This window comes from Neovison vison, chromosome 1, assembly GCF_020171115.1.
Source record: "Neovison vison isolate M4711 chromosome 1, ASM_NN_V1, whole genome shotgun sequence".
In the NCBI taxonomy this organism is placed as follows: domain Eukaryota; kingdom Metazoa; phylum Chordata; class Mammalia; order Carnivora; family Mustelidae; genus Neogale; species Neogale vison.
In genome coordinates, this window is record NC_058091.1 from 11,768,858 (window position 1) to 11,794,337 (window position 25,480).

General features: G+C 42.1%; 1 protein-coding gene across 1 annotated transcript in view; it reads left to right on the forward strand.

Annotated features, from left to right (window-relative positions):
* Positions 1–25,480, forward strand: part of NOX3 (NADPH oxidase 3) — a 56,053-nt gene that overhangs the window by 3,613 nt on the left and 26,960 nt on the right. Inside the window, exons 5-9 of the mRNA XM_044243367.1 lie at positions 7,161–7,306; positions 9,846–10,027; positions 13,300–13,429; positions 18,506–18,598; positions 20,366–20,619. Of these exons, the coding sequence (XP_044099302.1) occupies positions 7,161–7,306; positions 9,846–10,027; positions 13,300–13,429; positions 18,506–18,598; positions 20,366–20,619 (805 nt within the window). The remainder of the gene's footprint in view (positions 1–7,160; positions 7,307–9,845; positions 10,028–13,299; positions 13,430–18,505; positions 18,599–20,365; positions 20,620–25,480) is intronic.

Consider the following 25,480-nt stretch of genomic DNA (forward strand, 5'->3'; position numbering starts at 1 on the left):
AGGATAAATGCATCAGTGATGTGTACTGAATGTCCCCCATGTGCAAGATACCCTAAGAGAAGCTATAACCCGCAAGTAACGTAGGCACTAATAATTTAGCAGGGACAGCAGTTAACTAGAACTGGGCAACCAAATTATTTTATTCCCCTGCTACTGATCGGTCCTGTGATCTCAGATAAGTTTTTTTTAAAAAGCCTTTTCTTCTATGAAATTAAAAGAACAAGAATACAATCTATCCATCTCTAGATGTGCAGACTAGTTGTCAGGATGTCTCTTAGGAACCAGAGACTACGAGGCCATCGGCTCGCCACTATTGCAAAGAGAATCACCTCCAAGTGTAGCATGGCCAGTGGGCTCCGTTCGGTGAGCCCTGATCCCTCCTCCACTCTCTGGTCTCTCCATACCCCCTTGCTTCTTCCCCTGGCAATGCCCAGCCACTGGGTCCCTGAGTAGTCTGTGCCTTTGCTCCTTTTACCCCCTTCGTGTTAAATGCTCTTCCTTTCCTTCCTCAATAGATAAGGTGTTGCCATATCTGGGACTCCCTGCCTGGCCTGTCTTCCCCTGACCCTCCGGGGCTGAGCTCCCAGCCCACCTCACCTGCCTGCCCCTGTCATGCCTCCTACTACAGAGTAAAATTTCTCCGGACTCTGATCTCCTCAGGGGCTGAGATGGGCCTTACCTGGCTTGGCTCTCCCAGCCCCTGTCACATAAATCTTCAACAAATTTGGTCAAACCTGAGGATGAGCAGGAGTCAGCCAGCTGGCAAAAAGGACTGGGGGAATTTGCAGGAAAGGTACAAGACCATGCAGAAGTTGTTCAGGGACCCGGCAGCAGCTTGGGGAAGGGCGGGGGGGGGGTGGAGGCGGGCAGGGGAGGAAACAGGATGTAGGCAGGGAAGAGATGAAGAGATTCAAAATGATGCTGGTCGTCCAAGATAAATTCACATTCTGCGGCAACAAAAGGAAGCAGCATGCTCTTTCTCCCTCCTTCCCTCACAAATCCCTGGAGAGAATCAAATACCACTCAGGGGGTCTCTCCTGCTTGAATCTCCACTGCTTTGCAGGGATCCCAAACATCCCTGGGCTCTAAACAGCCCCCCCACACCCCCACAGGGTCAGACTGCTTCTGAGAGCAAAGCACTCGTCCCCCACCACCGTCCCCCACCACCATGGCAACCAGCAGTGCAGGGCTGTTTCCATTCCCAGCAGAGGCAGGAGGGTGGGGAGAGAGCTCTCTGCTTCTCCAAGCCCTGACATAGCAATTATTACATTTCACACTAACTAAGAAATGCGGCTGGCAACTGCGCTTTTAGAAGAAAAAAAAAAAAATGCTATGCCCTGGTTTCATAGATATCCCTTTGCTTTTCACATTTCGTCCTTCTGGTGTATTCACTTGGGAGCCGCTGAAAATGTCCCCGTGCTTATTTTATTAGCATCGCCCATTATGCCGCTTTTCAAATAGCCGACTGGCTTAATAGAGGTGTGTAACCTTGGAAGAAGAGCATCCACATCGAAGTTTGCGTGCCAGCCCCTAATTTCTCATCCGTTCCTCTATAAGTTGAACTGCAGGCTTTAATTGGTCAAATCATTAAAGGATGTAATTAGAGCCTGGTGGAAGTAGGCTGGGGAGGAGGAGCGAGACAAACAATGGTATCTATAATCAAGGGCATCACCGAAAATGCAGTGACAGAAACTCTTCTCCTGGCTTCCTGCCTTCCCACTTGCCTGCCTATGATAAGAGCCGCTGGAGCATTCTTCAACCGCTAATAAATCATTTTCAGGGACCTATAACCCCAGTGGTATAAAAATTCCAACTTCACAGCCCCTTCGTTCTTATAAATGTGGATCCTTCTGGACTCCGTGGTCCAGAATGGACCTTAAAGATCTTCCAACTGAATAGCAGTACTGTAAGCAAGATCCTTCTTCAAAGGGAGCTGTGAATAGTGACCCAAATGGCTTACAACGGCTCAGCTGGGGGAGGGGCGCATTGGGGGGTAACAACTACCCACAGGCAGCTCCGGATGCACTGCAAAAATTAGTTTACAAAGCTCAATAAACATAAGAGACAGGTTGAGAGGCGTGCACTCAGAGGAAAGGTACTGAATAGAAAGACTTGGAGACCCCAGGATAGAGGCCCAAATTCTTCAGGACCAGATCGCTAAAGAACTGTTACAAATCCAGTTCCGCAAGAAGCACTGGGACCTCCAAGGAGGCTGTCTCCCCTGTCCTGTCCAGCATAACTGAACTTGATTTACAAATGAGTGGTGTGCAGTAGTCTAGGGTGCCAGAGTCCTTGTGCATTCCTGCGGAAATCAGACTCCAGACTTAAAAGTTGGGGGGCCAGGCTTGGCTGTAGATGCACAGCCAGGATTTGTCCCTGGGTCCTTATTTCTGACGGCTGCTTAATTAGGAGGTGACTAACTCCAAAATGACTGTTATCACTGACAGGCAGGCAGAAAGATAGCAAGAACTGACCGCCCTTCCAAGATTCTCCCTCAATTACGCTTCCTTTGATCTCCTAAAAAATAAAAAGAAGGAAAGAAAGAAGGAAAAGAAACTTTCTCAGGGCAACTGGCTCTAATTGTAGCCTTTATGATTTTTTTTGTTCACTCTTCAATAAAAGCTCCTTATTTGAACTCAGAAGTTCACACACCAATTAAATGTGCATTTGTGGTTTGTCCAAGACTGCTGCTCTCTTTTAACTGTAAAAGTACTTTGGTGAGAAAATAGGATTGTGAAAAGACCCAGTTATAGCAACTTTTAGCCTTAGCATTTGGGTGGATTCTGGAAATGTGTATCTCGGGCTTTTCTACGGGCTGGGCAGAAAGTCCTCAGGGGCATGGGGAAGAGCCCACCAGCATAACTGATGACATGGGATTCGCTACAAAATTAAAAGTCTGCTTAAGTCAGTGTTGCTTTTGAAAACATTAAAACATGTGTTCCATATTTGCATCACTTTTCCATTAGACTATAGACTCCTTTGGATGATAAATGTCCCCAGTTAATTTTGAAGGAGACACAGGAGCCTGACTGCTGGAAAGGAACCAAGATACCATCTTGTTTCGTTCAGTCCACCCATTTTACAGATAAGAAGGATAAGAATTTGGGCTGAAAGTAAAGAATTCACTGAGAGGTGTACCTCTCAGTGTCTTTCCGGCTACATTTTAACAACTCTAGTAACAGGATAGGATTCTGATGAGTGAGAGAGAAGAAAGTCCAACCCTATCACCATTGGATCACATGCGTGGAGAAACAGGCACTGTCAGCGTAGATAGCATGGCTATTGATATCAAAATTACTGAAGAGGGGCACCTGGGTGGCTCAGTCGGTTGAGCTCCTGGCTCTCGTTCTTGACTCAGGTCATGATTTCAGGGGTCATGAGATCGAGCCCCATGTCCGGCTCTCCACTCAGCAGAAAGTTAGCTCTCTCCTGCCTCTCTCTCAAATAAATGAATCTTTAAAAATAATAAAATAAAATAACTGAAGTGTGTAAAGGGAAGAATGGAACATATAATGTCTGAAAAATAGCAAAATCAGTATCTCCCTGGGCATCTACCAAGTCCCAGCAGCCATGGAGTTCGTGGGTGGGGTACCGTTCATTCGAAACCAAGATCACAATAAAATTAGGATCCAACGTCAGAGGAAATAAAATGTTTAGACAAACCAAATGGGCACAAGTAGTTTTCCTTCTGAGAATTCCCAAGATGAATGAAACAAGATATTCTACTTGTTATCTTATTACCTGTAAAAAAGAAAACAAAATGGAGGCTGTTGGAGCAAAGGAATAGTTCAGACATGAATTTTAAAGTAATGAAAAAAAAGCTGGGAAGAGTAGTTCTCAACAGATTCCCTCAGGAGCTACCTGCTAAAAATTATCCTGGGTTTTCTTATACTACTTCATTAGCTTCCTCAGCTCTGTTATAGGAGACCCGCCAATAAGAATAAATAAATAGTTCAATATCTTTGCTCATTCAATAAATGTACTTAAATCTAGTTTAACAGTGTCAAATTCTCATGTGGAAATCAATCTAATAGGAAATAGGTTGTGATCAACAACTCCTTACACAGGAGGAGAATGCTATGGAATGCAGAATACAAAAGACCCAGAATCTGTCCTGTACTTCCTTTCTGGATGTCACAGATTATGGAATCAGTAAGTGTTGGTACTTGGTTTGGCTTGAAACTCAGTATACACTACTGTAAAATGGGAACAGTTCCACTCTGTCTGGTGTGCTTTAGTCCGTGGAGGAGAACTAAGGACAGCCACAGGCAGAAGGATGAGGGTAAAGGGGCAGCGAGTAAAAGGAGAGTTTACACCCACCTGCAAAGAGGACTGCAAGGGTTACAGTCGGTCGTAGGAGCTGTTTGACTCTAAAGACACCAATTGAGCCATTCAAAGAGTTTTACCTAAGCCACAGGAGAAACTGGTTTTCAATAAAGTCTAACATTTATTAAAGTGAAAAGAAACAATACAACTTAAAGGTAAAAAATGGGGATCTGGATTCAGGCAAACGGGCTTTATCCCACTTTTGCCTTTAATGAACTACAAGTGCCATAACTTTTTGAATCTGTCGAATGGTAGTAAGGCTAATACCTGAGTATTAAGTGAGATAATATGCCCAAAACATCTATAACGGTGTTTAGAGTATAGTAGTATCTGTTAGCTATGAGAAATAAGACCTGTTTAAAAATATATATATATGCTGATTGTCAGAAAACAGTAATTAGGAATACTGCTGAACATGTTTGCGTTCAATTCACCACATAGTTTTCATTTCATGTATAGCATATAGGGAGAGATGACTACTAGACAAATGTTTCTAGCTTTGTAGACACTGAGACGACACAAGGCAGTCCTGCATAGACACCACCACATTAAATGACAAAGGGAACATAAGGAAGAAGTACAATACTCACACCATACCCATAAGGAGACAGTCAACATCATGGACTCAGAAATACCACCGTGTTTTGCCTTCTTAGCTGAACTTCAACTAAAGGCATATTTGAAGTGATTTCCAACTTTAAGCCTGCAAGAAAATGTGAAAAAAAAAGAAAAAAGAAAAAGTATTAGCAGGGAAAACAGTACTCCAGTAATGTTGCAGCTACAAACAATTAGCTGACCCTTTCTCCCTTCCTGTAAACTCATTATCACTCAGCAAAATCTTATTCAGTACATACTGGTAGTAAGCAATGTGCCAAATGTTAAGGTTACAAAATGAGTAAGCCTTGAGGCAAGAGAGTTCATTGGACAAGATAGATGTAAATAAATACTCATAACAGGAATGTCTAGGAAGTGTTATAATTAAATCATTGCTGTATCATTGGCATCATTGGTGCGGTGAAATTGAAAGATACTGGATAGAAAACAACTTTTGAGTTGGATCTTAAAGCACGAAAACAACTTTGCAGGTCCGAAAAGGGAATGGCTCTGATCAAAGAAAATCAGGGGACAGAGAGTAAAGCTAAATAGCAGATGGTATTTCTAAATACATCTGCTCTTAGGACCCCGGGGACCAAAATGCCACCAGTATTCTCAGAAGTCTCTGCTGTTCCTTTTTCCTCCACTCCCCACACCTCAACCCACAATGTACAGCCATGGAGGATTCCAGAATTTGCCTACAATCTGTAGTGACTATATGAAATTAGCAGCCACTGCTGCTTTTCATGGTGGGCGGGGGGAAGTATCAACTGGGAAGTTATCTACACCCTGGGTAATGAATTCTCATTTCACACTTGAATCTGATCCCAATGGCTGGTATCAACGGGTCACCCAATAGGGTTTTCATTTGCAGGAAAAGCATCAGGAGGAGGTCCTTGTCTGGATGTTGTGACTGCTAGCTTCCCCACAGATTTTACAAGACAGAAAAGAGTGGCATTGGGCACAGACTCCCCAGGCTAAATTATGCTGTGTTCCTGAGCAAGTTCTCTTCATTTAGAATTTAGACATCACCAATTCTCAGAATTAGAAAGCTGAGTTTTCTTCTTAAGAATATACCAAGAGGATTAGTTCTATAAATACTAACTTATTTCAATCCTCTAGGAATAACACATGCAAAGATAGTGTGTATATGTGTATGTGTAGGAGTGAATATACATATACACTGAAATATATAAAGGAAGAAAAGAAAATATAATGTCTGAAAGAGAACAAAAACTCTTCCCTGGTATCTATCCTATCTGTCATATGCACAGATGTCCATGGATATGATACACAGTACTCTAGAATAATGCTCTGTGATTGCTCGGAAAATATATTACATAAGAGATGAAATATGGAATCCATAGACATATGTATAAAATATAATGTGTTCTATATGTAATATGTAATATGGAATATGGAATTTTATATATAATGGAACTTATATATATAAAACTTATATATATATAAAACTTATATATTATATATAAAATTCCATATTACATATAGAATATATATGTATATTACATATAGAATATGTACATGAAATACATGAAATTCCATATTACATATAGAATATATGTATGTATATTACATAATTTTATATATATATATTTTATATATAATGGAACATATATATATATAATGGAACATGTATGTACGCTCATTCTGTAAGTGGAATAGGTATTAGGATATCACAACATAATTATATATATAATATATATCACAACATAATTTTATATATATATCACAACATAATTTTATATATATATATTTTATATATAATGGAACATATATATATATAATGGAACATGTATGTTCTATTATATATACATGTTCCATTATATATATATATGTTCCATTATATATAAAATATATATATATTAAATTATGTTGTGATATATATATAAAATTATGTTGTGATATATATTATATATATAATTATGTTGTGATATCCTAATACCTATTCCACTTACAGAATGAGCGTATGTTTATAATTAAATTATGGGGAATTGAGATTTACTTTATTTCTTCCTATAATTAAAATGGATGTGGCATACCTTTAGAACAATTCAATCCACTCCATTCAAGACACTGGGAAAGATGCACAATTAAATCACTCTTTGGAGATTACACAAACCAGAACAGAGAAACTTGACCATAGAGGCATTGCATTTCTGAGTAGCCACAAAGGAAGAAATCTGTACGGACCATGTCTGATCTCACCTCCTCGACCGTAGCCATCCACATGGTCGCCCATTTGTGCAACCTACAGCGTTACCACTGGAGCCGGTCAGCTCAAGCAGAGGGACTTCCGGCCGCTCTTTCCAAACTTGGCGACGCCCCAAATGAGAGCTACCTGAACCCCATCCGAACCTTCCACACAGTAAGTCCTTGCATGCTACCCGGTTTCTCATCTGAAAAGTCCTTCCTTTCCCCGTGGCGTCATCAGGAACACTGTGTTTCAAAAGCTATTAATAAAAGAGCGGGAGAGAAGTTTCTGCCAAATGTTAACATCAATTTCACCATTTTTTTAAAAAGCTATTTTTTTCATAAATGTTGCTAAGAGGTTATGAGCAAGAAGAAAAACTGATGCCACTTTATTAGTTTATAGAAAAACATAATAAATACACCTAAACAGAAAATGCAATAACCTGTTAAAACCCTGATATTTTAAATTTGAAAGCCGCTCGTGATTAGATACATTTTTGTGGGTAGTGGTGTTGGAATCATAAAGAGCATGACATGCCATCTACATCCAGGGATTAAAAACTGGATGTCTTCGTCTTCAACTCACAAATTGTTTTTGGATCTCTTCTCCCATACTGTATTTTGAAACGCACATGAGGCTGGCCAATCTGCCAAATCAGATACTGGGCAGAGTAGCTAATTTCCTAATCAGGCCTGCATGGCTAGTGACATCATTCATGCTAATTACCTGTGTGCATGGAGTGGCAGCACATGTGGGAAACAAAACCAAAAATGTAGCTCCAGAAATCCACCTGTGGAGATAAAGGTATTCTTCTCCTTTCCTCCACTCTTACCCCTTTTGTCCTGGTTGATCGAAATATCGGGTCACAAATCACCCCACTGGAATAGGCATACAGCGTGTTGAACAGGCTAAAAAAGTCAGTATTGTTCAAGAAGAATCCAAGACAACGCACTCCAGCCGTGGAAATATCTCTTTCATGACCGTTTTGCCTGTGCAGCCTTTTTGAAGAAGGAAAATTCAGTCTCTTTGGGGGAAAATTCTTCCATGGCATGTCCCTAATTATCCTAAGATGATTTCCAATATCAGGCCATTAATCAAGGAGAGCTACATTTTCTTAGCAGACAACAATCAGAAGCCCAAGTTTCAAAGTTATAAGTCAAAAACACAGGTGCCGTAAGCCTGTGGGAAGGCCTTGGGGTCCCTCGTTTGAGCCACAGTATTTATGTTGGCACCTACTTGGGTGAACACTTTTCCCCACTAAATGTTCTGGGGCGAACGCTTTTCCGCACTGAAGCTCATTGTTACAGACAACCAAGAATAAACCTCCGTATTTTGAAAAGATGATACAGTGAATAATATTTATTAGAAGGACTTTGAAAGCAATTTAACAAGATAATTAAGTTACTCCCCATATAGTTTTCTCAAAATTTTAGAAGTAATATACTATGTAAGCGTTAATTAAGTTCAAGAAACCCTCTACTTTAGGGTATTTGGAGAAAGATCAATAATACAAATTGGTACATTTGGAGAAAGTACCCATAACACCAAGTGTGCATTATGGAGTATTTTTAAAGAGATGCAGTGGGATTACTTTGGAGGGTACACGGCTACACAAACCAGTCTACAAAAATATGTTGCAAGAAAAGGGAAGTGGGGATTTGCCTTAATAAGCAAAGAAGGATGATTTGAAATTAGCATAGCCTATGATATAAATGGATTTCTAAAATGCCTGAGTACACTTGCAAAAAAAAAAATCTTTTAAATGTTTTAGACATCCCCCTTTCCATTTTAGTTCAACTATTTGCTCTATGAAGGAAAAAAAGAAATAAACAAGAAGAAGTCCCTACCCAAATTACCTTGAGATCTCAAAGCAGCCCAAATTAATGAGATTTTACTGACAAAAGATACAGTGTGAGTTTATTGAGCTCACGGTTGGTCGTCTCAATGATAGCAACACAACGTATGAATACTAATGACTTGGCAAGGGTATGGAAAACTCACAGTAAATACAAAGTGCTTTGTGATTCATATTCTAAAAGGCTCTTTAACCATCCCTTGCACTCACAGGTCAGAATGCCAGTCTTTTGGCAGTGTCTACCAGATAAGAATAGCTGTATCTTTATTGATCACCTAGGATTTACAAAGCCTTATTCCAAGCCTCCTGAGGTGGCATGAAAGAAATGCAAGTCATGGTCCTTCCAATTAAAAAGCAAGAGCAAGGAATAACTACCAGGGGAACAGAATGTGCAGCTGCCTTATTAGGAATGCCCCTGAGGGATCTCTCCAAAAAAAGTGTTTATTAATGTTAAAATGCAATTAGGCATGGCAAGCCACATTTTTGTTTTAAAGATTCAAAACTTGAGACTTGGATTTATTTTACAGTATTTTATCTTAAAATGCATTTTCATATATTGTCTTCATTTCAATTCAACGTAATATCTTTGACAGGAAGGTTGATTTATACAGATGGAAAACATGTAAAGGATTCAATTGCATTTGATGAAATTGGAGCAAAGCAAATGTCTGCCATCAAACAGGGCAAAGGAAAGGACAAGGAAGCTCCCCTCTTGAGTCATATGGGGACCCCCTTTTGAGGCTAATATGCTCCTGATAAGAACACCTTGAATTACCCCCTGCATGGACTCTCAAATAATGACCCTAAAATGGAAAGGTAGAACAAAGATGTCAATGTCATGGTGCTTGTTTCTTTTAGAACACCATCACCGAATCGCTAACAACCATCGCGGGTGTTACTGGCCTCGTCCTCTCTCTGGCTTTGATCTTGATCATGACCTCTTCCACCGAGTTCATCCGACAGGTCTCCTACGAGTTGTTCTGGTACACACACCATGTGTTCATCATCTTCTTTATCAGTCTGGCATTCCATGGGGCCGGGTAAGTCCATAGTGTGCTCAGAGTATAAGATTTTACGTCTGTGAACCTCGAAATCATCTTAGAAAGCCCTTTGGATGGAGGAACATGACTGGCAGGGACTAAAGAACACACAGAAGGTATGGAAAAGAGCATCCACTAGGGCAAACACCTTTTTTTTAGTAACTGAAAATAAGCCACATAGATGATGAAGTAATATCTTTATTTTTCTTGCTAACTCTGTTGGGGAGTCTTGACATGTTTATAAGATGCAGAAATTTTAATGAATGCTGGAGAACAATAGATCTGTGTTTCATTCAGAACGTATTTTTGCAATCCAAATTACGTTAGTCAGGATATGTATTTCGGACACCCAGGTGTCCTCTCTGCTTCACCAAAACCACCTACTGGGAAAACCGGTATGGGGGAGGGAACAGTGTGCCAGATGGCAGTCACACCAAGGCTCTACCACTAGTCATCAGGGTGGCCATGTGCAAGTGCTTTCAATTTTATAGACCTGAGTTTCCCCATCTGACTTCCAGGATTCCGTCTTGCCTGAACATCTCATACAATGCCATTCCGGTATTCGACACTTGCATGGTGCTATTAATCTCTCCATCAAGAAGCTAGAGTAGCAGCTCAAATACAATGTTTCAGTCCTTCAAATAGTCTCAAAGTGACTCTGGACCAAAAAAACCAATTGATGCCTGTTCACTAGTTGGTCCCACATTAATTATTTCATAAACTGATGCCTTTTTTTCCATTTCACAATTTTCAGAGCACATGCATGTGCATGATCTGTTTGATCTCAACAACTGTCCTGTCCCATAAAGAGGATGAGGTTAGCCCTATTTTGTAAGGAGGAAGCAGGTCTGGGGATTAAGTGAGTGCCTCCAGGTACCAGGACGAGTAAATGCCGGAGTCAGACGTATGGCACCGGTCTTGACAGCCCAACCTTTTCTGGTGACAAGCCCTGCAGAACAGCTCTTCACTGGCTCTCTGGGGAAGCATTCCTTACACCTGCAGGAATGTGAACCAGCCCATCCACTCTTGCTCATTTTTCTCCCACCCTGAGCCTGAAGGGGGCTCTGCTTCTGCCCTGACTTGGAAGAGCCTGACCACAGAGACCTCGGGACCTGGCCAGGCACACAGGACACAGTGATGGTGGGGCTCAAGGCAGGATGGAGGGGGGTGGGGGGGCGCATAGGAAAACTCTGTGTGATTCACCTCCACCATCCCCCTACACCCCACACACCCCCACCCCTCGCTAACTGCTCCCTCAAGCTCAGCCCTCCACTTCTGATGAAGGTCACTTCTGTTGCCATGGCCTAAGCCTGACTAAGAGCTCCCAACCATCCACCAGTTGGTCTGACCCACAGACACTGTAGAAGGAAGCACTGCCCTCTCCCCGCAGGGTATATGTTACCCTGGGGAAAAACTACCAATTTGTCTGTTCATCCTTAGAATCCTACTCAGTCAATGGTCCTATGTATGCAGCTGCCTGGCTAACAGCTTTCTAGTCTTTAAAATCGGCAGTTGGCTCTCCTGGTGCTTGATTCCTCACCCTGACTCTTTGTATTTTGTGGAGCAGGGTGGATGGTCCCAAAGTGCTCCACCGCAAAGATGGCCAGTCGCCCTTTCTCTGTGAATTCTTCTGCTGATGCCGGGGCATTAACCCTTACAGCACGTTTGAGAGGCTCTTCATAGTCCACATGGGTCTAGAACTCCTTGTGGCAAAAATCATGCACGTTTCGCCCCGGATCCTGCCTCCCCACATTCACACAAGAGGACTTCAATGGGCCAGTGTTGCGTTGGAGATATTTTTTAATATCCAAATAACATTTCATAAGATGAAATATTTTAGTCATTTTAACTTAGTTGAAAGGCTTATTTTGGGATAAGGGCTTCATTTAATCTTCTCAGCTTGAAGTATTCCACAGCCACTGTTTACAGCAAAAAGTAATTTGCAAATTCTATACAAAATGCCAAGTAAAGGAGGATTATTGGAATGTGTTAAAGCCCACTAATCTTTCTATTATGGGATAGCATAGATGAAGACATAACTTTTTTTTTTAATTTTTAAAAAGATACTGCATTTGTGAAATGTTCCAAAGTTTAGATAATATAGAGAGTGTTATCTAGAGCTTGAGAATGATGGTGTTAAAAATTTACGGAATCTTTTCGTCTGGTTCCTAGCTATTATTTGCCTTTCCCATGTCTGGGCTTCAACTGCTCATGGGAGATTCACAGATAGCTGTACTCCTCTAACTCAAAGGGGTGTTTTGGCTGCCTTCCACATCACAGACTGGGACAAAGGCCAAAATGTCAGTTCTCCAGGCTGAGGTCTGAGGTCCCCAGGGTCATTGACACTCCCTCCTCTGGTGCCCGACGATGAAAAAGGGGACATGTTGCTTCACAGGTTACAGGTCATGAACCTGGATGATGCTAAAGTTTCTCAGTCTGTGAGTATATAAGTCAATGTTTATATTCATAAACACCTAAGAACTGAGCAACTCCCAGATGGCATGACCTCAATTCTTAGGCTTCACAGCCCGGTGCACCGATGGGTAAACCGAGGAGCTTGTACCAGAGCAACCTGTCAAAGGTCAGCCAGTGCTGCATTTGTGGCAAATGTAATAGAGCAGGATTACAGGACTCTTGGTCCAGTGCTCCATTCACGAAGGCAGTCTTCTTTTTTGCTCTCAAATTCATCATGTAGTCCTGAAGACATACTTCCCACTGACCTATTTTGACCCTGTCAAACCCTACGCCTGCTAGTGGTCACTGGGGAGAAAAACATCATTATTCAGGGCACTTCTTCTGACTCCTTCACTTGAAAACTTCGAGGTACTCAGAAACAAACCCAAAAGGGTAGAAGTTAAATAAATCTGCAAAAGACCCAAATAGTACAAAGTTAGCCAATTAGCCCGAATCAGCAATCAGGACGAGATGTAACCTAATTAAATTCAACAGTCTACAAAAGGATGTGTTCAAACAATTTCCCTTCATTATGAATTCTCTAATATAGACACTTTCAATTTAACACAGGATACCGCAGAGGGGCACTTCTTTTCTGGGATCTTCAAAGTTACTTGAAGCTTCTTAAATTCCTATTTTTAAAGATGCTGAGAGAAATGAGTGACAGCCCGAGTTTCAAGACCCTTGAAGTGTTATTCCAGAGCCCATTGTAGAATATATTGTGGAATATATATCTGTGGCATCACCAGACTGCACAAAATCAATTTTAAATGTTCAAGATTTTGTTTCGTTTTGTTTTGTTTTGTTTTAATGGCAAGTCGGATTGTTCGAGGCCAGACTCCCGAGAGTCAACTGCAACACAACGTCACCTTCTGCAGAGATCACTATGCTCAGTGGCAGAAGGTGGCCCCATGCCCCGTGCCTCAATTTTCTGGCAAGGAGCCTTCGGTAAGAGTGAACCCAAGAGCTTTTAAAAAATAGCTGTCTCCATAGTTAAAAGAACTAGAGCTTTATCTGCTTGAGAGAAAGAACAGCCCATGTCACCACTAGACAACGCCAACTCTTTATTAAGTGTCCTAATGGAGAAATCTAGTTATGGATCATTTTAAAAGAGGTTCACTGCCAAAAGCGTTCTGTCCACTTTGAAATGTGCTCCTGCACTCGCATTTAACTGTGGATGTCTGTTATGGTGGAAGGCACAGCACCGAAACTGCTAACGACCCCGTCTCTGGCTTGCCTTCCTCTGCTCTGCAAGGTCAGCTCCCCATCCCCCTGCAGAACTGCCTCTGCCATTCTGGAAATTAATAGCACCACTTCTCCAATGGACGTTAAGCAACAACCAAATGAGGAGAAGCCTGCCCTCTTTATTGAGCTTGCCTTCTTGCTTCCGACAACTTTGGGGATCAAACAAATGGGGATATTAAATGCATTTATTTCCTGTTCTCATTAAGCTCCCATGACTGAAATAATGATGGTAGACAAGAGGAGACCTAATTCATTAGAGTGGACGATAGCATCCATAAGTTCTCAAAAGTAAGATTTCCTGGGCATGCTGTCATCATTACAGTCGGTAGCATAGGTAAATAGAAATAATGACCCTATTTGGTCTCCTCGGGATTCTTCGAACAATGCAAGCCGTGGGGCAACTGGGTGATGCATAAAAGTGAATCAATGCAGCTAGCAGATTAAAACTAGAAGGAAACAGTGTTCCCAAAATATGTGTCATTAAAAATGGAATAACAGTATGTAAATGGCAGGGGATTCAGGAAATGAAGTCATCAGCTTACGGGGACTCGAAGGATGGACTTTCTCTAAAATCCTCGAATATATTAAATTAAGCACTGGATTTTAAAAGTGAAAACTGCTAGGAGGAATGTTTAAAACCGAGAGAACTAGAATAGATGTGCCCATTAGACTGTGGTTCTTTTAATGGTCAGTATAGATTGTCTCTGTCTTAAACTCAACTATTGGTAGCCACGACCCAGCCTGCATATTAATGAGGAACACGAATGCCTCTCTAAAATCTTCAGCTACCTCGTCTCCATAAAAAAAAAAAAAAAAAAAATCAATACTCTCCCACACCTAATGAATACAGACCAGATCCCGCTCTGCAGCGGATACTGACATTAATTATTATTAAAAGGGGGGAACTTACCCATCTCTCTGTTAACTCTCCCCTGCTACACCTCCTTGCACACCCAAACTCATGTTGTCACTCTTTCTCATTATTTTTAATGGATCCTGATTCAAAGCATGTGTGGGCTGTGTAATTACTGCTTGGCTGAATGTACAATATTCTCTCTGATGTCTTATAGACACTGAATCCAGAAGGCATCCCAAGGACAAGGAAGGGCTCCTGCGCTCCACTGCACCGCATCTCCCCGTCTCTTCCTCTTTGCCTCTCCTAACTGACTTTTCACAGTACTTTCCTCGATAGAACATTTATCAATCCACCTTCAGTGGTGCACTACCGTCCATGTTAGGAAGGAGAATGCTTTTTGTACATCACCACGGAGATACCGCACTGATCGAGGGAACCAGTTGTTCCCTTAACCCCCTTCTGTCTCTGACTCACGGACACATACGAGGCTCCAGAGTTGAGAACTGTACATGGAACGTGTTCTCAAAAGAAGCCTGGTCTTCCTTAGCCAAAGAAGCGCCTTATTTTACTTAATTACATCAACAAGTGACCATAATAATAATAATAATAATAATAAGGTTAACGCTTTTTAACTTATCGGGGCATGATGTCAACAGTAGAGGAGGAAGCTTTCACTGAGTGAACGTCAGCGTAGCAAACTTTTTCTAAACGGCTGTCATGTGCTTGCAGTTGCGGTAGACGCAGGATCCACAGACGTGACTCTTTCCCCTGGAAATCTTATTGTCTAGAAAAAGAGGCTGTTTATAAATGTAAAATAAAATCAGAGCCCGCATGTTCTTATTTTCTGGTAGGAATGAAAAACCAGGAGCAAAAGTGGAAGAAACAAGTTTCATTATGGCAGCTTTTAAATCAATGTAACTTTATTTCCATTGTAAAATATTCATGGTACCGTGACTCTTTGAGTATTTTTGGAGAAGGAAAAACTCAAGCGAAGAAGCCATAGCGTGTTTGAGCATAAAAGAAACTTCGATGCTAAATAGCTCCGCCACTTTACATAACAGGTGGAGAGTCTGTGGCCCAAGTTTTCGTGTCTTCCCTGTGGTCACATTCCCAGGAACAGCACATCAAGAAACCAGAGCTGCTACGGCCACGAACCCTCATCTGTCCTCTGTTCGGCATTCATTCTGGAACTCTGGGCTTCCTCCGCCCCTCACTCTGTCCGCTCTCTGCGGCTCTCCGTGAGAACACACCCCTGACACTGTATTTATCTCTGTGACTAAAGCTAAAACATGGAAGAGCCCGGAGGAAACCCAACCAATAATTTTCTCCAACTCTCTCATTTTACAAAGCAGAAAATTTGAACATGAAAAGGCCCAAGATTTTTCACAAGCCATAGGTGGAGGGATGGTAACTCCAAGACCAGAAACTACGTCTTCTGAGACTCAGTGCAGGCACCCTCCTGCTCTGCGCCCTGGCCTCCTTCTGTCTTTGCTCACGCTTCCTATCCCAGTCGTGTGCAGGATAACCTAATACTCACCTCTGGCCGCTTCTGTCCCTCACTCCCTAACCCCCAGAGGCTCCAGGAGCATCACGGTATTACCCAAACTGTGCTTTCTCCTCCCGGAGCAATTTATATACTAGAGCAGACACAGAACTGAGGACTCATAGCTTACATTTTCCTTCCTGACTAACCACACAAAGAAAAATAATCCATCCCATCTCTTTTTTTTTTTTTTAAGATTTTATTTATTTATTTAACAGACTGAGATCACAAGTAGGCAGAGAAGCAGGCAGAGAGAGAGGAAGGGAAGCAGGCTCCCCCCTGAGCAGAGATTCCCCATGCAGGGCTTGATTCCAGGCCCCTGAGATCATGACCTGAGCCGAAGGCAGAGGCTTTAACCCACTGAGCCACCCAGGTGACCCAATCCATCCCATCTTTATCAACATGAAAGAATCCGAGACCGTGACAGATTTGACACCCTCAAAATGAAGTGTGTGATGTCTAAAACTTTCTAAAATGGGCATGAAAGATTACTTACAAAAGCACATAGATACTATGTGAGTGTTTTTGCAAATATCTCTCTAAGCTCACATAGAAAGAATTGCATTCTTGCTATCCTTTCTGTAAATATCCAAAGCAATTCTCAAAACACTTTGTGGTCCATTCAAGCATAAGAGACTGAAGGATTCACTCCCTTGGTCTAACCCCATCCTCCGTGTCTACCCCTTCCCAACTTCTCCCATCCTCTGCTCATCATAACGGCTCACCCACCACATAGGTGGACAAAAGGCTTCATTCTCTCTGCTATTCTGAACACGTCGCTGAGCCCCACTGAGGCAGAAAAGAATAAGTGGGTCAAATTGCTTTGTGTTGCCTGCATAAATCGAGACTTTATCAGGCCAATAAGAGCCCCCAGGGAAAAAGGAAGGAGGGTTGATGTAGGTGAGCAGAGGTGCCATGCACACAGACCCAGCAGTAAACAGAAGAGAAATACACAAACAAGGTAACAGAAGCAAAAGTAACACTAAAGGGCTTGTCACCTGTCCCCAGAACAGACACAACAAGAGAATGGGTAAGACTCACTAGCATAAAAAATGGTGCATCAGCTAGAAAGGGTTTAGGGAACATGAGTTCAAAAGGATGAGACAGCCTTCCTGCTCCTCAGGTAGTGTTTTAGTAGGAAGATTGCGTGCACTTAGAATCCCAAACACAGAATTTGGGGAAATTATCAAAGGCTTGAGTTCCAGTCCCGGCTCCCTGGGATTGAGTTCTGTCTCCCTACACTACGCCACCTGTTCCCACAAAATCAGGGGTTTTTTTGTCTTTAAATGAAAAATTAGATGAGATTTCAGAGAACTCTTAACATCCTAAAATTCAATGAATTACTGAGTCTCTAATGTTTTGCAAAACAAGGCTCAGCAGCAATGTCAGCACACGGGACAGAAAGAAGCACAATTACGTGATAAGTGCACAGGCCAGGCGGTCAGACCCCTCTGGGGTCATGTTTTTCAGGTACACCTTTGGGACCTGGACAATCTGTTTGATGTTGCTTCACCTCAGTGAACCAAGAGAATACCGTGTGCCTCGTAGGGTCACTTGGTATCAGACCTAGTATAAGTCTTCAAACATCAGAAGTTCACAGTCACTCACTTCCAGGGGAAGAGGACACCTTACGTCTGTGCACAGCACTAACACAAGACTAGCCTGCTGGCAAACTGATCATCAGTAATTCAGATTAGTCTCATAGAAGCTTAGCATAGGAAAGGATTTACTAAGAATGGAAATGTCTATTGTCACAATCATCCAGAAGACTATGGAGGATTTTGTCCTGATTCTGTAAACCTACATTTAAAGTTCTGAGACACTGCCTTTATGTCTTATTCCTGATAACATTGGATATACATACACGTGTGAGTGTGTATATGGGTGGGTGCTTTTTCAGGCAGAACCCCAATTCTGACACATTGTTGGCCCAAAAAATTACTATTGAAAATGTTTTTATTTAATTTTCCATGTCCTATTTTGGCTCAGGAATGTAGCTCTGTAAGCCTTTGACTTTGGCTGAGTTGGGAGCATTTATGACCCTATCATATGTAACATAAACATCAATCTGCTTTCCTATTTCTTTGCAAATTCAATTATTTCTAATTACATAAAGGCATCATTGATCAAGTAAGCATAAAAACCAATACAGAAGAGTTTAATCTCTTAAATAAGCTTGTAGGCTTCAAGGAATAATTGAATGTTATAGTATTTAATACAAGGAGATATCTTTATTGTTGATAACTGGCCCAAAGTTAAAGGAAAATGTCTGAATCCCATCATGTTATGTATTGATTTGGTTCAAATTGAAAATATTTGGTTTCTATTTTCATTTCCTTTTCCTCTCTCTCTCTCTCTCTCTCTCTGCTGTTCTCTACAGGCTTGGAAATGGGTTTTAGGCCCTGTGGTCCTATATGCGTGTGAAAGGATGATGAGATTGTGGCGGTTTCAACAAGAAGTTGTCATTACCAAGGTATGCGTGTAGCTTTATGTCTGAATAAAAGCCTGAGTGTAGATGAAAATTTTTTATTAGGCCAAGTTTTTAATTTGCCATTTTTATTGCAGAACTGTCTGTAATTTAGAGGCCCATCTTCTGTTCTAATGATTGCTTGTATCCCGCGCATCTTTTAGTGTGACTAATTTTACTGAAGACAGAGATCAGGGCTCTGGACTGAGACACGGAATTCTGATAAAGGTTGCGGAGCCGCCCAGGAATCATCCGTTCTGCTTTTTATTTCGGTTTCTCACTGGGGGTTGGGGAGGATGGTCGGGGAGGACGGAGTCAACTTTACATCGCCCATGGTCACTTCTAGTACAATCACTTCCTTCGACACGTAAAGATGGTGATTTTGCAAACACACAAGTAATAGACAGACATTTTCAAAGGCACACACTTCCACTCAGAGCTACTGAGCAGAGGACAGAGAACAGTCGTCCTCCAGTTCAGAGAGAGAGGGAGAGCGAAGGCGGGCAGATCCTAGTGAGTGTGAGCCCCAGGGAGTGTTTTCCAGTTTGCCCCCCACTCCTCACAGCTCTCTAATTTTACCACATGCTGGAGGAAGACATGAGTACCTAGACCAGGAAAAGATGTGTAGGACCCTGAAAATTACCAAAGACCATGCCCCCAGTGTTTTAAATGTCCAAGAAGAAATGGTCCGCTAACCAAACCTATATTGCTACTACAATATTAACAGAATCCTCTATCTCCTTAACTGTCTTCATGAAAGCAGATGCATAGAAATTGCTTCATATTTCTGTTTTAAGCTGTTTCCGTGTTGCTGCTTTTAAGTTAAGCACCAAAGGATATCAGGCTACGTCAAAAGCCAGACAGTACAACTTCTGAAAACCCACTAGAGCGGTTACTAGGGAGACAATTTAACAGCAGAATCAGAACAAATATCAGTAGGGAGATGGGAAACAGAACTAATGATTAAAATGCTGTGAGATTCTCTTCCGAATGGAAAAATACTGTCACAGGATCTAGATATTTGCTTTTGCTCCCTTTCGCCTCCAGCCACAAAAGAAGACATCGGAGCCTAGAGAGATTTCTTTTCAGAAAACAAGATGGAAGTCAGTTCTTTCCTTCCAACAGGCAGCACGTGGCAAGTCTCTTTAGCAATGAGAGTCTGCCTGCTGCTTCCTACACCTCAAACTCAGAGCCTGAGCAGGACAGGGGATGAGACCTGACTAAAAACAAAACAAGATGAAATATTTCACAGTGAATCTGGCGATAGTTTTCTATTTAGAATGAGACAACAACAGGGTTAATCAACCAGAGATTGAGAAAAGACACAGATCGTTGAAAACAGTACCAAACAGGGCCTACTTTTGGTTTTAAAACCACGGAGACAGTTCGGAGGGTCTTTTAATAACTGTAAGCATCATTAAGTGCAGGATCTGATATGCTGGATCCTACTGTCTTGATCCTGGCTAACGAAACTAGCAAGAGCTTGGCCCTTGGAGACGTAAAGTCACGTGTCAGACAGCACGTGGCCCCTGGGTGCAGCTACCCAAATTTAGGATGGCACTCTGAAGGAGATAAGCTTCAGCTTGCTGGAGTTGCCAAGCCCTATATAAAAGGCATGGCAAAGATCCCTGGAAGGAAATAGCAAATGGCAGATGTAAAGGATACCTCAAAAAAGCGGATTCTAAAATTTAAAAACCTCTGGTGGAACAAAAGCCATTGTCTTCTCCCTTCACCTGAGGAAAAAGAGAAAACGACTGTCGTGCTCTGATTTAGGTGGTGAAACACCCGTCTGGAGTTCTGGAACTTCACATGAAAAAGCGTAACTTTCAAATGGCGCCAGGACAGTACATCCTGATCCAGTGCCCATCCATATCCCGGCTGGAATGGCACCCCTTCACCCTCACCTCCGCTCCTCAGGAGAACTTCTTCAGTGTCCACATCCGGGTAGCGGGAGACTGGACGGAAGCTTTATGTCAGGCCTTCGGGGCAGAGGGACAGGCCTCGAAGGAGCTCTGGAGCCTGCCACGGTAGGAGCCTGTTTCTTTTTTACATATAACTTAGAATAGTATAACAAGGCAATATCTTTATTCTAGATGGCAAATTTTAATCTATTTTTTTTAATTTAAGGACCTATATAAAGAGGATAATTTAGTGGATTTCCAGTAGAAGCAAGTACATTTCTTTAAAAAAAAAAAAAAATTAGAATGTTCGACAAAGGCAGGCAGCGATCCAGGAAGAAGGAGCATTGTGCTTTCTCAGCTCCAAAACAACACTTGGCTAATTATATGCAGCCCGCGATGACTAAGACAGCCCTGTGAACTTTTTGCTGTTACAGTCTGAGGTCTTTACATTTGTTATTTTGGTCTTCCTGAGGAGGAGTCTTTACGGGCAGAGTGAGGCTGGAGAAAGAGCTGAACAATGACGGACTGAAGCTCGCAGAGTGATAAAATGACCAGATGGTCAAGGAGGTTGCACCGTTCAGTCCATCGGTGCTGCTTGTGTGTGCGCCACAAGCACCGGTGACCCCCATTAGGCGCCAGAAATAGAGATGGCAAAACGCTGCCTCCTTTCTCTAGAACTTTGAGAGGCCGAATGCCATCAGCATCAACCTGCAGGCAGAGGATTTAATGTCGCTGCAAGGTCGATGTGCGCAGGGTTGGTCTGGGAAGGGTGGAGAAGCACGCATGACATCCATATTCATTTCCTAAGGTTGTGGTAACAAACTGGGTGGCCAGCAACAGCAAAAATGTATTCTTACTCAGTTCTGGAGCTCTGGGGCTGGATCTAAAGGACCCCCGGGCTGTGCTCCATCTGCATCCTCTATGGGAGGCGCTTGCCCTCCCTTCTCCCCATTCCAGGGGGTTTGCCAGCAATCTGTGGCCTTCCTTGGCTTGCACTTGCAGCAGTGACTATCCTTGTCATCCCATGATATTCTCCCCTCTCATGTCTGTGTCTCTGTGGCCTCTTCTTGGAAATCTGAGTCCTGTTGGATTAAGGGCCCGCCTACCCCCTGTATGACCTCATCTTAACACCCCTATTTCCAAAACAAGTCACATTTTGAGGTACTGGGGTTAGGACTTCAACCTGGCAACAGGGGGACATGATTCAAAGACAACATCTTATTCAGACAGTCCTGGGCCCCAGTGTCAATTACTGCTCCTTGGCCCCCTTTGGCAAACAGCGGTTGAAGTTGGTTGCCATTCTCCCAGCAGGAACCCAAGAAGCAGGCCAAACCCATGTTTAAAGCCCCAGGAAAAAGGACACACATAAAAGGGTTAAGAAAAACATTTTGGAAGAACTTGACATTTCAAAAGGAGCATCAAGAGATTCCTTCTCCTGCCATCCTTGGAGGGTGTCAGGAACTACTGAACAGTGGCCACAACCATAAGAAATTAGGTGGTGAACACTGTCAGGATGCACTTACAATGGAACTTCCTGGGGCAGGGCACTGCCTGCCCTCCCGACTGTGTCCAGTGCCTGGAACAGTGTTGGACATATATTGCACATGGAGGAAATATTTAATGAAGAAATTAACGACTACCTAGACTTAGTGTGGATGTTTTAGCTCATTTTTAACAAATATTTACAGGTGGCAAACTAGGCACTAGAATCAATGTAAAACACAGAATCTAATCAACGTACTGTCCCTTTTTTCCTCCCTCTCATGGGACACTGAACTGTGACTGCAGAGCTCTGGGCTTGCTTGTGTTTACTGGCTAGGAAGAGTCACATGCCTTCGTTTCAAACATTGAAACTAAAGAGTGGTATGACAACGAACCAAGTGTAAACATCATCTGGTCAGACCAGAGCTCCAAGTCAGATGGCAACACCCAACTGCTCCTCCATTTAAGACCTTCTCTTTTTAATCATGGAACGGAAGCAATGTCACAACATTGTAAGATTCAGAATGTAATGCAAATGCTTAAAACCAGGAATAAAATTACACATACACACACACACACAGACACACACACATGTCCCTGCCCTCCTTTTGGCATTGCCAAGATCAATACTTCCATCCTGTTGCTAGCCTTGTCTCTACTCTTAATGTACACAGCTATCTGGTCTATCAGCCAATCTTAGCTTTCACAAACCAGCTAGCATTTCAGCCAATACCCCAATGAGAACTTGGAATGTGCTTCTCAGGAGTCAATAGGCTTACCATCCCTGAGGTGCCTTGTCAGCTCACAGCCTGACACGGTACGCCCTCTCCCCCTCCCCCAGGCCTCCCTGGGCTCCCCCGCCCCACCTCCCACTCTTGCTCCCTCCTTGAACTCAGCCATTCTTGCAGCCTTCTTGACTTTCTCCTACACTGAGCACACTCTCCTAAGCACCTTTATCACTGCTGTTCCCTCCACCTGGAACATTCTTCCCCAGATTTCTGCTAGGCTGCTCCCTCACAACCCCCATCCCAGGTATTTGCTCAAATGTCTCCTAGTGAAGTCTTTCCTTCCTGACTTATTTGAGACAATGACCCCCAATGGACTCTCAGTAATCGCTTTGTCTTTAGCCCTACTTCATTCTTCTGCATAGTACTTATCACCATCTGACATACTAAATAAATACCTGCTCATTTTTCTGTTTACCATATATCTTCCCACAGTAGAATAGAAGTTCCATAAGAAAAGGGACATTATCCATGTGTTTCACTTTGTTGTCTTGTCTTTAGTGCCTAGAATAGGCCCTAACTCTTAGCTGGTGCTCAATAAATATTTATGGAATGAATAAAACTGAGTTGTTGGAAACAGTGCAGTTTCCCTTTGTTAAATTCGTTTGACCTCTGATTCTATACATGTGTAGGCATATGTATTAACAGTAGAACTGAAAGAAACCCTACAATTTCTTCAATTCTTCAATATATGAAGAATCAGAATGTTATTGGACTTCTTGAATGATTTTATCTCTTAGAGTTCATTCAATTTTGAATTGAATCAAACATATGGGCGAGAGCACTATAATTTTTCACTGTTTTGAACCCAGAAGGGATTTAAACCAGCCCTAGGAAAAAGGGGCACGTGGGCGGCTCAGTCAGTGAAGCGTCTGACTCTTGGTTTCAGTTCAGGGCATGATCTCAGGTTTATGGGTTCAAGCCCTGTGTGGGCCTCTGCACTCAGCAGGGAATCAGCTTGAGAGTTCTCTCTCTCCTTTTCCCTCTGCCTCTCCCCGCTCTCCAATAAATAAATAAATCTATAAAAAAAAATTTTAAACAAAAAAAAAATACAAGATTTTGTCTTCTGAGGTAAAATGGAGGAATTTCTCAGAAATGATGCTAGAGTTTTCAGTGGTTTAAACTGCTGTCTAGACCAAGGACACCAACATCCAACAGCCTGGGGCCAAAGCCCAGTTTTGGGTGTGACCTTAGAGGGTGTATTTAACTGATGACCTCGGTTTCCTTATCTGTAAAATAAAGATGATAATCGCATCTAATACTTTGTTCAGGATTAAATGTGACAGTCCTTATAAAGCCCTTCACATATTGCATAGTTAAAAAAAAAAGCTTAGTTATTATTATAAGCAAACTAAGAAAGATCACCTACTGCAGAGAGGTCAATGACAGTGATGATTGACAGGGAGAACGTGTAGATGAGCAAAGGCAGTGGGTTCAGAGAGTCAGGGTTGGAGGTCAATGAGGTGGGTGGGTGTGCGCCTGACTTGAAGCGAGTAACTGCGCCGTGAGGATGCTGGAAAGTCTACTCATTTTCTAAGCTGCATCATTAAGCTCTGTGGGCAAATCAAAGAGGAAGTTGCTGAGTGTTATAAGCAAGAATTTGTGCAAAGGAAACCAATTCAAGATTGTGAGAGGTCTTGAGAAATGGAGACGTTTTTGTCCAAAAAACAAAAACAAAAACAAAAACCAATGGGGTGTCATGATAGCCACAATCAACCATTTAAAGGCCTGAGACAGGAAAAGGAAGAAACCTAGTATGTGTTTCTCAGGAAGGCGAATGATATGAGTCGTCAGAAAACAGATTTCAGTGAGACATGGGAAAAACCATCTCCTGCTTTGAACTCCCTCTGCACAGAACAAGGTGCCCCGCAATTTAACATCAGAATAGGATCAGCTCTAGGGTTTGTGGAAAGAAGGATTACTATATTAGAAGGGAAGTTGGACTAAATATTTTCTCCTGCCTTTTTCAGCTTAGATTCTCCATTCTAATTATGTGAAAATGTGTTTATTATGTATTTCTGTGGATTATATGACACAATTCTTCTTTGGATTTCATTGTTATCTTTTCAAATCAATGTCAAATAAATCCCAACTACAACTAATTATAAAAACAATTAACAGTAAGACATTTTAATCCTTGGACAGTTCCGTTTTTTCTCTCTCGATTCCCCTTATCTAATTATTTATAAACTAATCTACGGTGGGCTGAGATACTAACCCTTTCTAGTTAATGACCTTTTATTTTTATTCTTCCATTTCCATATATCAATATGTAATAAAGCCTTATTAATTAAGATTAACTTGAGGAGAGTTAATTTGAATTATTAGGAGGTCTGGCATATGGAATATTTAAAAATAAAACCCAATTGAACTTTCATGAACACATAGTAAGCCCAAATGGGCCAACCTCGGGTGCCTTCAACAGACACCCCTTAGGGAATGGTTATGAATAACTTAGAAGTCTTTTAATTAGCATATCTTTGTTCATATGTAAATGTGTGCTTTTGGAATAGTTGAGGTTATTTAATACATTCTGCTGACTGAAATATTTTAAACATTCCCTTTACAATTTATTCAACGAATTGTTATTGAACAGCTCCATGCCAGAGAGCATGCACAGCCCTGGGATGTTGAGGGGAGCAAAGACAGACCTGGCTCCTCCCTCCAGAGAACTTGTGGTCCAGTGATCAAGACAGATGCAAATCAAATCATGCACACAT